The sequence below is a fragment of the Salmo salar genome, chromosome ssa16 (genome assembly GCF_905237065.1).
Source record: "Salmo salar chromosome ssa16, Ssal_v3.1, whole genome shotgun sequence".
In the NCBI taxonomy this organism is placed as follows: domain Eukaryota; kingdom Metazoa; phylum Chordata; class Actinopteri; order Salmoniformes; family Salmonidae; genus Salmo; species Salmo salar.
The window spans coordinates 27,800,600-27,813,235 of NC_059457.1; the positions used below are offsets into that span (position 1 = coordinate 27,800,600).

The window sequence follows — 12,636 nt, forward strand, 5'->3', positions numbered from 1 at the left end:
GAAGATTGTGGGTTCTACACAGCATTAGTCATATCCCATTGAAGGTTTTGATAGCCCAATTCAAGAGCCAAAGCTCCCCAAACAAACATCCTCCTCTTCCTCTGGACTGTGTTGTGGTAGAATGGCACTCCCTTCCCTGCTGAACACATGGCTTGAGTTTCCCCTCTCCACTGTGTGGTCAGGCCTCACATGAGACCCAAACATTCAAACAGCCAAATATGGCGTTCATTAGGTTGGCTCTGTGTATTGTACTGCTGGGTAACACTGCTCTGACCATATTTCATACAGCCTGTCCTGGGAAGAATCAGGGCTGTGCACTGTGAGGACTGGCATGTGAGCTACAGACTGACTTGAAGAATGGCCACCTGAAGAGAACGTGCCCACTGCCATTGTCAGGTCTACTAGAAACAGAATCAGTCTAATGTACGGTACATGGCATCACTTAAACATCAGAGGACTTTTAATATCAGCAATAATATAGAAATGGGCAATTCCTTTCCATATAATTGCATTCTATTGAAGTGAATTGAAATACCAACCATCATCACCAGCACATCCAAACATCTAAAATAGCAGCCAGTCCCTGCATGGTATCCACAACAGTCTGTTCTGTGAACCAGGGGTTAATAAAGCATATACTGTATGACCATATTTGGTCTGGCTGACTGCATTTGCAATGTAATGGCCATCCAGTACGACATCATAGTTCTCAGAACACCCAGTGACCCCAAACGCAGCATTGAAAAGACTAACAGGGACCTCTACTGGAAAGAATGTTGGTGAGCTGATAAAGTCTTTACTTTGCTATTCAATTCGACTTCCCTTTCAGGCAATTCAGGATTCCTGTTCAAGAATGAATGATACATACAGTTCATTAATCAGAATGACCAGTAACAAACTGGGCCATGCTTGTTTCAAAGTCTTTATTTTCAGTGAATATAAAAAATACCTTTGTGACCAGATAAATATTATACATACAGTATCAGTTCATATTAACTGTTGAAACAAATTCAGTCTGTTAAAGAAAGGACAACACCTACATTTGAATAACAGCTAGTCATTTTTCCTATTTCAGTTAATGCTTATAGACAAATTGCTTAGACAATATACATTATCTCAGGATAGTCATTACATTTATTGATAAAAACTCATTTATATTGGTTTAACAATTAAACAAGGAAGTTCATTAGTCCTATTTATAAGGATTACTTGTATGTTGAATGAATTTCAAGGCAGAGCAAATTCCCATCTTTAAGAGTTCAATAACTTGCCACATGCTCATGGAATGCAGTGGTATGTTCAATTTCATATATAGTCTCAAAACCTAAACGACCCATGGATGCACTTTATATACCAGCAGGGTTTACGGCAGGCAGATGGGCTACCAGCCAAGGCAATACATTGTGTTATGGCATAGGACTAAGTGGTAGTTAAAGACCTAGCGAGTTATGGTTAGACTAGACTCGCAGGGTTTCCCAAACTTGGTCCTCAAGGGGTGAACATTTTGGTTTTTACCCTAGGACTACACAGCTGAATAAAATAAATCAACTAATCATCAAGCTTTGAAAATTTGAATCAGCTGTGTAGCGTTAGCGGAAAAACCAAAATGTGCACCACTTGGGGTCCGAGGACCGAGTTTGGGAAAGGCTGGTAGGGACATGTTCTCATCCAGAAGGATGAGGCTTAGATACAGCCTTGAGCAATTGGTACAGCAGAATCAATTAAGGCACTAGTACACAATGCAGACCAGAGACTTACAACAAGGGTTTGAGGTGCTGGAGTGGAAGCAATACTAATGACCTTATACTACACCAATACTGTAATAACATAAACGAACTAGTTTCCTAGTCAGGACTGGACTGTATATAGTTTCATCACGTGTTAGATTTGACAAGAGCGTTAGTAGTAATCCTGAATGGTTGAACATGGAAGGCATTGCTTGCGCTGCTCAGTGCATAAGGTCATACCAGCCATCTCAGTGCTGTTTAAGAGTAAAAACACCATACACAGCTGCATATACAATTCCAATCAGTGCTGCACTCTCATCAATCTGATATAGTACATGGAGTGTTAATGTATTGCTATGATCATAGCCGAGAGTAACAATAGGAACATGAACACAAGAAGAAGCTCATCTTCCAAATTCAATGGAATCTGTAATAAGTATCAACACCACCAGCTGAAAAGGGCATGGCCAAACGGAGCATAGCATTGCTGTTGCGTGTGTATGGTGGAACTATCAACTCTGGCTACTGTCAATTAGACTGGAATTAAAACACAGAGACAAGAGAGAACAAACATGACAAAGAATGTAAACCGAGCCTCTTCGTGCAGGCAGCAGGCAGCCCAGAAAGAGTGTGAGAGGGGTGGGGGGAGAGAATACTAGTCTGACAAGCATTACAGATAGGATCGCACATAGACCCCAAGATTTAGCCCCTTAATGACCCTCTGCACGTGACTGCTCTCTGCTCCTTTAATATGAGTGACAGCTGAATGTCCAAAGGAGGGAGGCAGTGATCACCCTACTCACACACCAGGGATAATTATTACTTAGAGAAGTATTACTGTAAAAGGTATTATGATGCTGTAATAGATGTACTAGCGTCTGCTGTTGGCTTTACTATCCACTCAGACCAGACCCACTGACACTATGATTTTAGTGTGAAGGTGAAGTTCTATCACATTAAATACAGTATATAAAATTCAAACGTTTACCTATTCAACAGCAAATCCAAAGCTCACATTCATATACTAACATATTACAAATGCCCAATTATAAGCTACACTATTGGTTAGTAGCTTTATTGATGTGTATTAGTTATAATGGTGCATGCAGGCCAATGATGAAATGAAGCATTGGAGTACAGCAATACTTCAACCAACACTTAGAACGCTGTGTGAGGAACTTAAGCCATAGATCCCTATGTCAGCTGTGCTAGTTGGAGTGAGCTACCCATTTTTATTTTACATGGTTTAAACTACCTTCAACTGATTTACAGATGTATCCATGAAAGCTGAAAGTATTAATAATATTTGCCATTATTGGGTCCAATAATGTTCATTTAACTTTGATGTCCTTATTCATGTATCCTACCATAAAATCAGTAAGATAATCTGTCTCAATCTTCAGATTGCAAGTCCTAACCCTGCTAATACAGTACAGCTGTAGCCAGCTGGTCCTTATAAGTCATAATGTCAATATCATCCTCTGTGAAACACACACGCATCCACACACACGCACGCACGCATCTGAACACAGGCACTAGTTCCTCTCATAAAACAGGCCTGGCCCAAGTACGTTATACACTCCACCCGTAAGTGAGAGAGAAACAGCCAATCACAGGTGTCAGCTACATCTCTGTGTAACAGTAGGTTCCAATCTGATGTCCATCAACTTTCCTCCGGACCAATCATCTCTCATCCTCCCTCAGTTCAGTGGGCAGGAACTTGTACTGCTGCTGTCTGATCTGAGCCAGCTTTTTCCTGGCCTCCTCCAGCTCTCTCTCTTTCCTCAGCATCTCCTCCTGTGCTGCAATGATCTGAGGAGCGGAGGAAAGGGTTAAATATTAAATACATGCTTCAGTCTGCTCATCTTCAATCTGTCCTGTAACACGCAAACCCAACAGGTAATAAAATCGTCAAACCATTTCCTTGAGTCCCTTTAGTGTACACATGGACTTGATTGAGTTCTACAAAGGAAATATTTTCTTCAGAACACTTGGAATACTGCTCATACTCCATTTCACAGTAGGTTTCTTCAAAGCGGGTTATAGAAAACCTAGAATTAACCTAACTGTTCTGTGGTAACTAGTGGAATGTCTTAAATTTAACTATGCAGTAAGTATCTATTTATTTTCTTAAGCAAGGAGCTCTTGTGGATTTGGGAGATGGCAGCGTGTGGGTTACGACTAGCTCACTTGAGAGAGACCCGCTTTGGGAAAGTGTCTCTGGAGGGGTGCTGGCTAGAAGCCCTTCAGTGTTATACACACCCATGCACGCACGCTCCCTCAGGCACACACATATATATGCACAAATGCATGCACAACATGATTTCTGGAAGACACTTAATCACCTTCCTCAGTTGAAAACAAAGCTTTCTAGGTAGAAGGGAGCCCTAGGCTAGGAAGTGGACATCCACTCTTCAATTACATATGGCTATGGATGAAAAGTGAGTGGATAACCAGAAGAATGTGAAAACTTTTCAAGGGACTTTTCAGGCAGCTGTGGATGCATGCGAAACCACAGATTTGAATCGCAGCTGTTGTTCTATTCAGTCATACTGTAGTGCCCTACCTCAATTTCAAAACCATTTAGTTAGAGAGGAAACATTTGCATGTGAAGGCAACAAAGCTGGGAACAGTTGAAGAGGTAGAGGTGGAAAATACACAAAGTAAAATTGAAGTGACACTTCAATGTGTCACTTACAGGGTATTCAGAATATAAACTCTAAAATCTCACCTGAGCAATGCCACCCACGAACCTGGTCTTGACCACCACACTGTGGTCATCAGCTTTGTCAAAGGCAGCTTTCTGAGCCGCCTTCACCAGGTTGTCTGATGCCCGCTTGACCGCGTTCCCAGCAGCCTTAGGGATACAGAACCCATGGTTAATGCCATCATAGTGTGTGGAGGCGAAGTCAGAGAAATAGCAGTGGAACCCAGTGGGCTGTGTTGTGTTTAGTAGGGCTATACCTGTAGTCTCCTCATGGCCTCGGAGTCCGGTTGAGCTTTGACCTTGCAGGCCACTAGGAGCTGGGCTGTGGAGGCTGCCACCTGCTTGGCTGAGGAGATGAGCTTCTCCTCACTGGCGTGGCCCTGGACTGAGGCATTGGCCGCCTCACACAGGTTACTGGTCGCTGCCGCCACCATCCTCGCCTACAGGGAATAGCAACCACACATCAGGGTACAGCCTCAGACAGAAACATTGATTCACCATGCACAGTTTCATGATCAAGTTCTGTTTTAATTGTACATGTAAAAAATAAACAATGATGGAAACTCACAGCAGATATGAGACCATGTGACCACTGGCCATCATCCACAGCATTAGCAAGGATGGATCCCACCTGGAGGGCAGAGAGAGAGACATTTCACAGACTTGTGTTTTTTGTTGCGGAGGTGACATTCAGACATTTATGATTCTGAAACAGTTGTAACTGACCTTGCCCTGTGCCACCAGCTCTCTCTGAGCTGCAGAAGCAGACTTCACCAGAGCACTAGTGGCTGCAGCTATGGACTTCGCTGCCTCCAGGATCTGCTCCTCAAAGTCCAGCGTCTCATCAGCTTGCTAAAAGCAAAAGCACACATTTAACCATGGAAATGCACTTAGGGCAATCTCTTGTGGCAATAAGACAAAACAAAAAACTCCATTGGTTGTTTTATGGCGCCATGTTGAGTTACTGGCCAATCACATCCACCAACACATTTCATAATGGGGAATGCTTCCACGGATCTTCAAAAACTGTTTGCTGTTGGAAAATCCAAACAAAACACTTTGCAAGATACAGAAGGACCTCTAAAAAGGGAAATAAATAATGTCACTCCTGTCTTAGTAGACTACATCAGTCAGTGACCACAGATCATGCCAGCAGCACCAACACACAAGGCACACGTGGCTGGAGACAGTGCGGGACACTGTAGGAATATGTTTGATATATAGTTGGACTGAATAACAACCTAATATATCAAACATATCAGACAGAGGCCTGCAGAGAAGGCTTCCAAGTCTACAACATCTCAAGAGAATGGAGGAAGAGTGAAGCATGCTGGGGCGGGAGATGCCCTTCTACAGGGTGGGAAGGAGGGGAGAGGGGGCACAGAGAGGAAAGTATGGAAGGAGGGAGTAGAAGGTGAACAGGAGTGGTTGTAAATAGTCACAGACACTACCTCGTCATTAGAGGAAACATAGTTCACACTGATTTAGATGTTTTATTCAGTGTTCCTTTCTGAAGTTGTACTATGGGCTTGATATTTTGAGGTCTAAGGTATTCTACACCTTCCGTAATATAGCAGTAAACCTCGTAAACCGTAGCTGGTAAGAGTGATTGTTTCATGATAGAAACAAAGACCTCAAAATCTCTGCCCTGCCTCTCTGCCTTGTGGAAGAAGAAGGCATGCACCATTGTTAACAGCTCACTAGAGGGCAGACAGATACTGACATCCAAAAGAAGCAAACCTCCCTACACCCCCCTCTCATAAACACTGTGCCCTGCTGAAGTCTGGACCTGAGACTGCAGGGCTATCAGGAAGTCTCTTATGAAAACAGGAGATTCTCCAGCCATGTTTATTACTGCACCCAAGAGCTAGAGAGGGGGACCAGGTCTGATCAACCAATGACACAAAACAAGAACACCACAGAGCACTACAGGAGAAGGAGGACGTGTATTGGGAGGATCGGAGGTTCAGTTCAATGTGCACACCATCACACACAAACAAACACACAAATGTATACAGCTCACACCTTACATACTTGCTGTTCAACTTTTGTAATCAAATTTCAGACAATGCATAAGTACTCACAGAGATAGTTTTGTTACAGTTTTTTTAAGATCAGTAAAGTTGGGTTGTGCAATACCACTCCATGAAGTGGGTGAACACCTTGGGCTGAGAAAGGCCCTTCTTATTTTAGTCTAAAAACAACGGAATGCTGTAATAAAACAAAGGAAATGGGTTCAACAAGGAGGATGACCTTTCCGTCAATAGGTTTCAGACAGATCATCAGAAATGTGTACTCATTCCAACATAAGCTTCAGGTCCCAGTAATGTAATTGTCTCCTGGCAACACGGCTCTACAGAATCTCTAGAAAAACACCAGATTGCTCCCCAGACAAAACCTTCTAACGGCCATAAATACATCAACATTCTGCAAGCTCACAGAACACACAAGTAGGCTGTCTGAGTCAGCATCGTTTTACAGGTGGGCTACAGTTCACATAATACTCTCATTTCCCCCTAACAAATCACAATCTCAGCTCTGAGATTGTAACAACTTACTGTACTTTAAAGTCAATGTAAACTTTTGTTATCTTTGGCCCAGGTAGCCTTCCTGAGTAGATAGGTGTGTTCTGTGGTGGAGGTCTGGTCTGAGAGGTGTGGAGAGAGGTGTTGGAGTTGGTTGAGAAGGGCACAGGTAGGCCTACCTTGGGCTTGGCTCTGGGTTTCAGCTGCTCCAGTTTCTTGGCTGCGGCTTCGATGGAGGCTGCCGCTCCCAGCAGCTCAGTCTCTGCGATGACAGTGGGGTCCTCGGGGTCCACCCATTCTGACCCTAAACCACACCACCGAGAGGTCATAACCACATTATACAAATCCTACAATACAGAAATACATTCCCAGTTAAGACAAAGCCAGTTCACTTATGCCCTGTCTACATAAATGCCACCGCACATAACAAAATCCACATCACACCAGTCAATTTACAACACACTAACACAACTCCACACACGCAGTGATAACGAGCATTATACCTCTGAACATACAAAGCCAACCAGATATACCTTTCAGGTTTTCCACTCTATGTTCTGTCTATAGTGATTCTAATGCCTCAAAGTTAAATACGGTTAAATAAGAGCTTGAAGAAATGTACTTTTAATGGATTATTGCCACTCTTTATAGGTTTTAAAGTGGCCATAAAACGGGACTATTTGGGAACAGCTTGGAAAAGCAGATGGAATGATGTTGTTGCAGATTATGTTAAACCCTGGGGAAATCTGTTCCGTCGCCCTTCCCCCCATTCTCTACCTCCCCTCTGTGCCTGTGTGAAAAGTGATCTGCAGGAACCAAACAGCCCCATCTCTCACTTACCTCCATCTGAGGCAGAATAGAGAGAGGGAAAAGAAGAAGCATTAGAGGTGAAATGGATAACCCCAGTGGGTCTTTGGCTGTACAATGGGATCCAATTCTCACACAAACACAATATTCTTATTTTTTATTGAACCTTTATTTTAACAGGGAAGACATATTGAAACCTAGATCTCTTTTACAAACGTGCCCTGTATATAAAACATAAATATACACATTATACCCTAACTACACTACCATTCAAAAGGGGTCACTAAGAAATGTCCTTGTTCTTGAAAGAAAAGGTCATTTTTTGTCCACCAAAATAACATCAAAATGATCAGAAATACCTTGTAGACATTGTTAATGTTGTAAATAACTATAGTAGCTGGAAACGGCTGATTTTTTAAATGGAATATCTACATAGGCGTACAGAGGCCCATTATCAGCAACCATCACTCCTGTGTTCCAATGGCATGTTGTGCTAGCTAATCCAAGTTTATCATTATAAAAGGCTAATTGATCATTAGAAAACCCAGGAGTGATGGTTGCTGATAATGGGCCTCTGTACACCTATGTAGATATTCCATGAAATAAATCTGTCATTTCCAGCAACAATAGTTTCCAGCGCATGCATGCGCGCGCACACGCACGCGCGCGCACACGCACACACAAATGTACATTGTTTGAATAAATAGCCAGAATGGTATGTCGTGTTTCTGCAGAATGCAGTAGTCTGGACGAACTATGCTCCTCTAGGTGAATGTGTGTGTGTGTGTGTGTGTGTGTGTGTGTGTGTGTGTGTGTGTGTGCATGTATGCAATTGTGTGTGTGTGGCAGCACTGTGTACGGTCTCACCCTTCATGGCCTCAGCTGTCTGAATGAGCTCTGTCACACATCCCGCCACACACTTGGAGTGTACCGCCAGCTGCTGCCTCTGGTCAGCCGTGGGCTTCTGGAGCACCTGGACACAAACAGAGACACAACCTACCTCATGGAGCCACATGCCATCAGGCCAAGCTAATAGAGGTTATGAGTCATAAGGTGTTGTCCGTGTGATGTATTGTATTCTCCATCTCACCAGCAGTACTTGCTCCAGCAGGTCGATGTATCCAGTGGTGCACTCTGACCCGTAGTGCAGGGCCTTGCTCCTCACGTCCTCACTCACCTCTGGATGACAGGCCGCTTGCTGGAAGAAGAAACAACAACTTAGAAAAGGAGACATTTGCTATGCCTAGTGATATGCTATGCCTAGTGATATTTTCAGCCTGGTAATATGCTCTGCTTAGTGATATGCTTTGCCTAGATGATATGCTCTGTCTAGTCAGTGAGTCAATGTCTAAAATATAGTGTGACCACTAGTCCAGTGATTCCCAACTCCAGTCCTCCAGTACCCCCAACAGTACAATTTTTTGTTGCAGCTCTGGACAAGCACACCTGATTCAACATTTCAACTAATCATTCAAGCCTTCAATGAGTTGAATCATGTGTGGTTGTCCGCTGCTACCACAGAGGGTACTCGAGAACTCGAGTTGGGAAACAGTACATTAGGATATACTATCCAGACCACAGAAGGCTGCTGAGGGGAGGACGGCTCATAATAATGGTCGGAACGGAGCAAATGGAATGGCATCAAACAACTGGAAACCATGTGTTTGATGTATTAAATACCATTCCACTGATTCCGCTCCAGTCATTACTACGAGCCCGTTCTCCCCAATTAAGGTACCACCAACCTCCTGTGATCCAGACTGTATGTTACTTAGAGCAGTATGAGCCAGTTTGTTAAGGTCTCCAAATACTTTTTGATCCTTCTTTCCTGGTCTTTTCACTGCTAGAAGTATTGTGATGTGCCTGAAGGACATCATGCCTAATGTTCAAGGCTGAGTGACATAGAACCATGAGTGAGTCACACCAGCCATCTGAATTAGCCCCTGCTGTCCTGCTCTCACATTTTCCTGGCAGAGCGGCATTATGGGACTGAATGCTGTGCTGTAGTGTCAGTGTGAGGCCTGAACTGGCAGGGTTGGGGTGGATTATCACCTTGCAGGTGGTCAGCATATCAGAGATGGCTTTGCGGCTCAGGTTGGCTGTGGCGATGACGTGCTCCTGCTGGGCAGAGTTGCCCGCTGCCACAGCCTTGGCTGTTGCTGTGGTGATGCCCTTTGTCATGCGGATGAACTCTTCCGGCGTGGTCGACTTCTCGGGGACGTCCTTGGACTGGAACACCTGTGCACACACACAGCATGACTAGCTGTGACTGCACTTACAGCCACTGAGGATGAACTACCTTGATGCACAGGTTTGTGCATTATTACTAAGGACAATAGTTTTTCCTGACGATATGACCTGACTAGAAAATACTCCTGGTGCTTATTGTTAGTCTTAAACAGTCAACAGTCAGCCCGAGGTGTTAACGACCACTGTTAGAGTAAATACGTAGGGTGGACAAATGTCCTAGTGTTATTGATGCTACTATAATTATGAGCTAAGTGGGCTGTGTTTGAATTGGATTTGCAACCTAGATAAAGCCTGTTGTGGTCCTGAGGGTACACTGATAAGGATTAGCAGTAAATCACAAGAAAAACAAGCTGACAAAAATGTCAGGGTCTCTTTCCCCCTGTGTGTGCTACAAAATCCCTTATAAGACCAATGAGAATACTGCAGGGCTTTGGGTAGGAGAGGAGAGGAGAAGAGGAGCAGCAAAGGTTGAATAGATATCAGAGTTTAAGTCAAGTAAAAAATTGTTTTTTAACGGTTAGGTACGGCATTCAATATACAGGCACACCTCCCTGGCTTTAACCAGCCTGGCAAGGGGAGTCTGTCAAGGAGTCTTACTGTCAACTCCTGTTTGATGCACTCAATGGTGGCCTCCAGTGCCCTTGTCCCGCGAGTAGCCTCATCCTCCACAGCCTTGACCGTCTTCAGCAGTGACGTCACATTGGTCACCATCACCTTCAGAGAGAGAGAGGGAATGTAGCAGTGGGATGACACTTACTAAACAAAGAGCCAGGCCAGCAGGTGGCGCCGTCTCCCCCCAGCACCAGAGACCAGACTGGGGTCTCGCAGTAGATCCAGCCCTGATAGAACACCAACAGTATGGACGGACAATACTATACATTTCAGACCACGAGGAAAAAAACCTTGAAGCAGAAACACAGACAAACTTGTTTTATAAGCAAGAACCCTACAACAAAACCTCAAACAGACCGTGTACAGCTTGTTTGTGAGGAGCAGATTGTGCCATGGAACGCTGAACATATTTCAACAACCCGAACAGAGCACTGAGGGGTTTGAGAGAGGGTCCCATTCGGAGGTCACCATATGTTGGAGGAATGAAAACAAGCTGTGAGTTTGAGCAGGTTACATGGGTGGCCCTAATTAGATTATAACTAGAGAGGAAAATAAGCCTAATGTAACAGTTAGAGTTGCATATGTATGGCTGAATAGTTGGAGGATAAGAGTGATTGAAGGGTGAGAAGGATTAGGGGCGTGTCTTAGAGAGGCAATGCTTTGGTTATGGTTATATGATGCTGGCTATACAGTCAACCTATAAATCCTTTGATCTGCTCCAAGTTATAACCAAGGACAGATATACTTAAAGCCCATACCTGGACTCGGGCTGTAAGGCCTGTGAACTATGAGGTCTCTGCACACTGTGAAACGATATGCTCCCAAGTCTGTTTAGTGTAATGTTCCCTTGGATATCCTCTATTAAAATTGAGAAAAAATGACTGTGGAGCTTATTTTGTGTTTCTGAAATGCTGGCCTATGTGTTGGTGGATCTGGAGGGAGAGTGTGAATAGAAAGGACAGGGCAGGTAGGTTTAGCTAGGCTTCAGTAAAGCCCCAATCAGTGGCTGTCTCGCCATAGTCTTGGAGATGAGGAGCCTCTCCAGTCCTACAGTCACAGTGGTGTTATCACAGATGGCTCAGAGCTCACACCCACTGTGACAAGCATGAGTCACACACACCTGATACCCATCTCAGTGACAGTGGCAAACACACACACACACACACACACACACACACACACACACACACACACAAACATGCATCACACACAAACACACATCACACACATCACACACACGGTCAAACACGAACAGCGATAAGAAAGTGTCATATCCTGCTGGAAACCGGATCATTCGTAATGATTTGAGAACCTGCTGCAGTGACACACACAAGACAGCATATTGTATTAGATACTGTATCTATAGATAAGCATATCCCTGTACAGGAGCTACATTTATGCAAAACAAGGGCGGCTGAATAAACAAATTCAGTGTGGTATTCTCGATGTTAAAGATGTGTGTGTCTTATAGTACCTTGGCAGCACTCTTCAGCTGATACATGGACGGGTCATCCGCTGGCTTGCCTGCAGCACACTTGGTGGCACCGATGAGCTCAGCTAGAGCCTTGGCCACATCTCTCACCGCATTTATGAGAACCACCTGACAAGAGGGGGGGGAGAGAGAGAGAGAGAGAGAGAGAGAGAGAGAGAGAGAGAGAGAGAGAGAGAGAGAGAGAGAGAGAGAAACCTTAATACAACACAAGTACAGGTTTATCAGGCCTACCTCAGGGCAGGATTTAACAGAGCCTGGCCATATCATTTCTTCTTGGAACTATGATACTTTTGACAAAGTGAAGGGGAGAGATACAGCAGGAGGAAATGTATGTAAGAGGGCTCAGTTACAGAATGGCTAGACAGAATGACAAAAGAATATCAGAACAGTGCAGGTCTGTCAGGATGACCTTTATATAATACATGGGCATACAGGTTAAATTATGATTAGACTATTTAGAAGTATGTGATATAAATATGTTGAAAGATTTATTCGAAAAAAATGTTTAGTGTCTGA

At 43.9% G+C, this 12,636-nt stretch overlaps 1 protein-coding gene across 1 annotated transcript in view; it reads right to left on the reverse strand.

The window, feature by feature from the left end:
• Positions 1–908: 908 nt before the first annotated feature.
• LOC106573504 (talin-2) overlaps positions 909–12,636 on the reverse strand; it is a 140,904-nt gene continuing 129,176 nt past the window's right edge. Inside the window, 11 exon segments of the mRNA XM_045697137.1 lie at positions 909–3,539; positions 4,459–4,584; positions 4,692–4,874; positions 5,003–5,065; positions 5,161–5,286; positions 7,139–7,263; positions 8,634–8,739; positions 8,857–8,964; positions 9,819–10,004; positions 10,614–10,730; positions 12,103–12,228. Of these exon segments, the coding sequence (XP_045553093.1) occupies positions 3,411–3,539; positions 4,459–4,584; positions 4,692–4,874; positions 5,003–5,065; positions 5,161–5,286; positions 7,139–7,263; positions 8,634–8,739; positions 8,857–8,964; positions 9,819–10,004; positions 10,614–10,730; positions 12,103–12,228 (1,395 nt within the window). The 3' untranslated portion in view covers positions 909–3,410.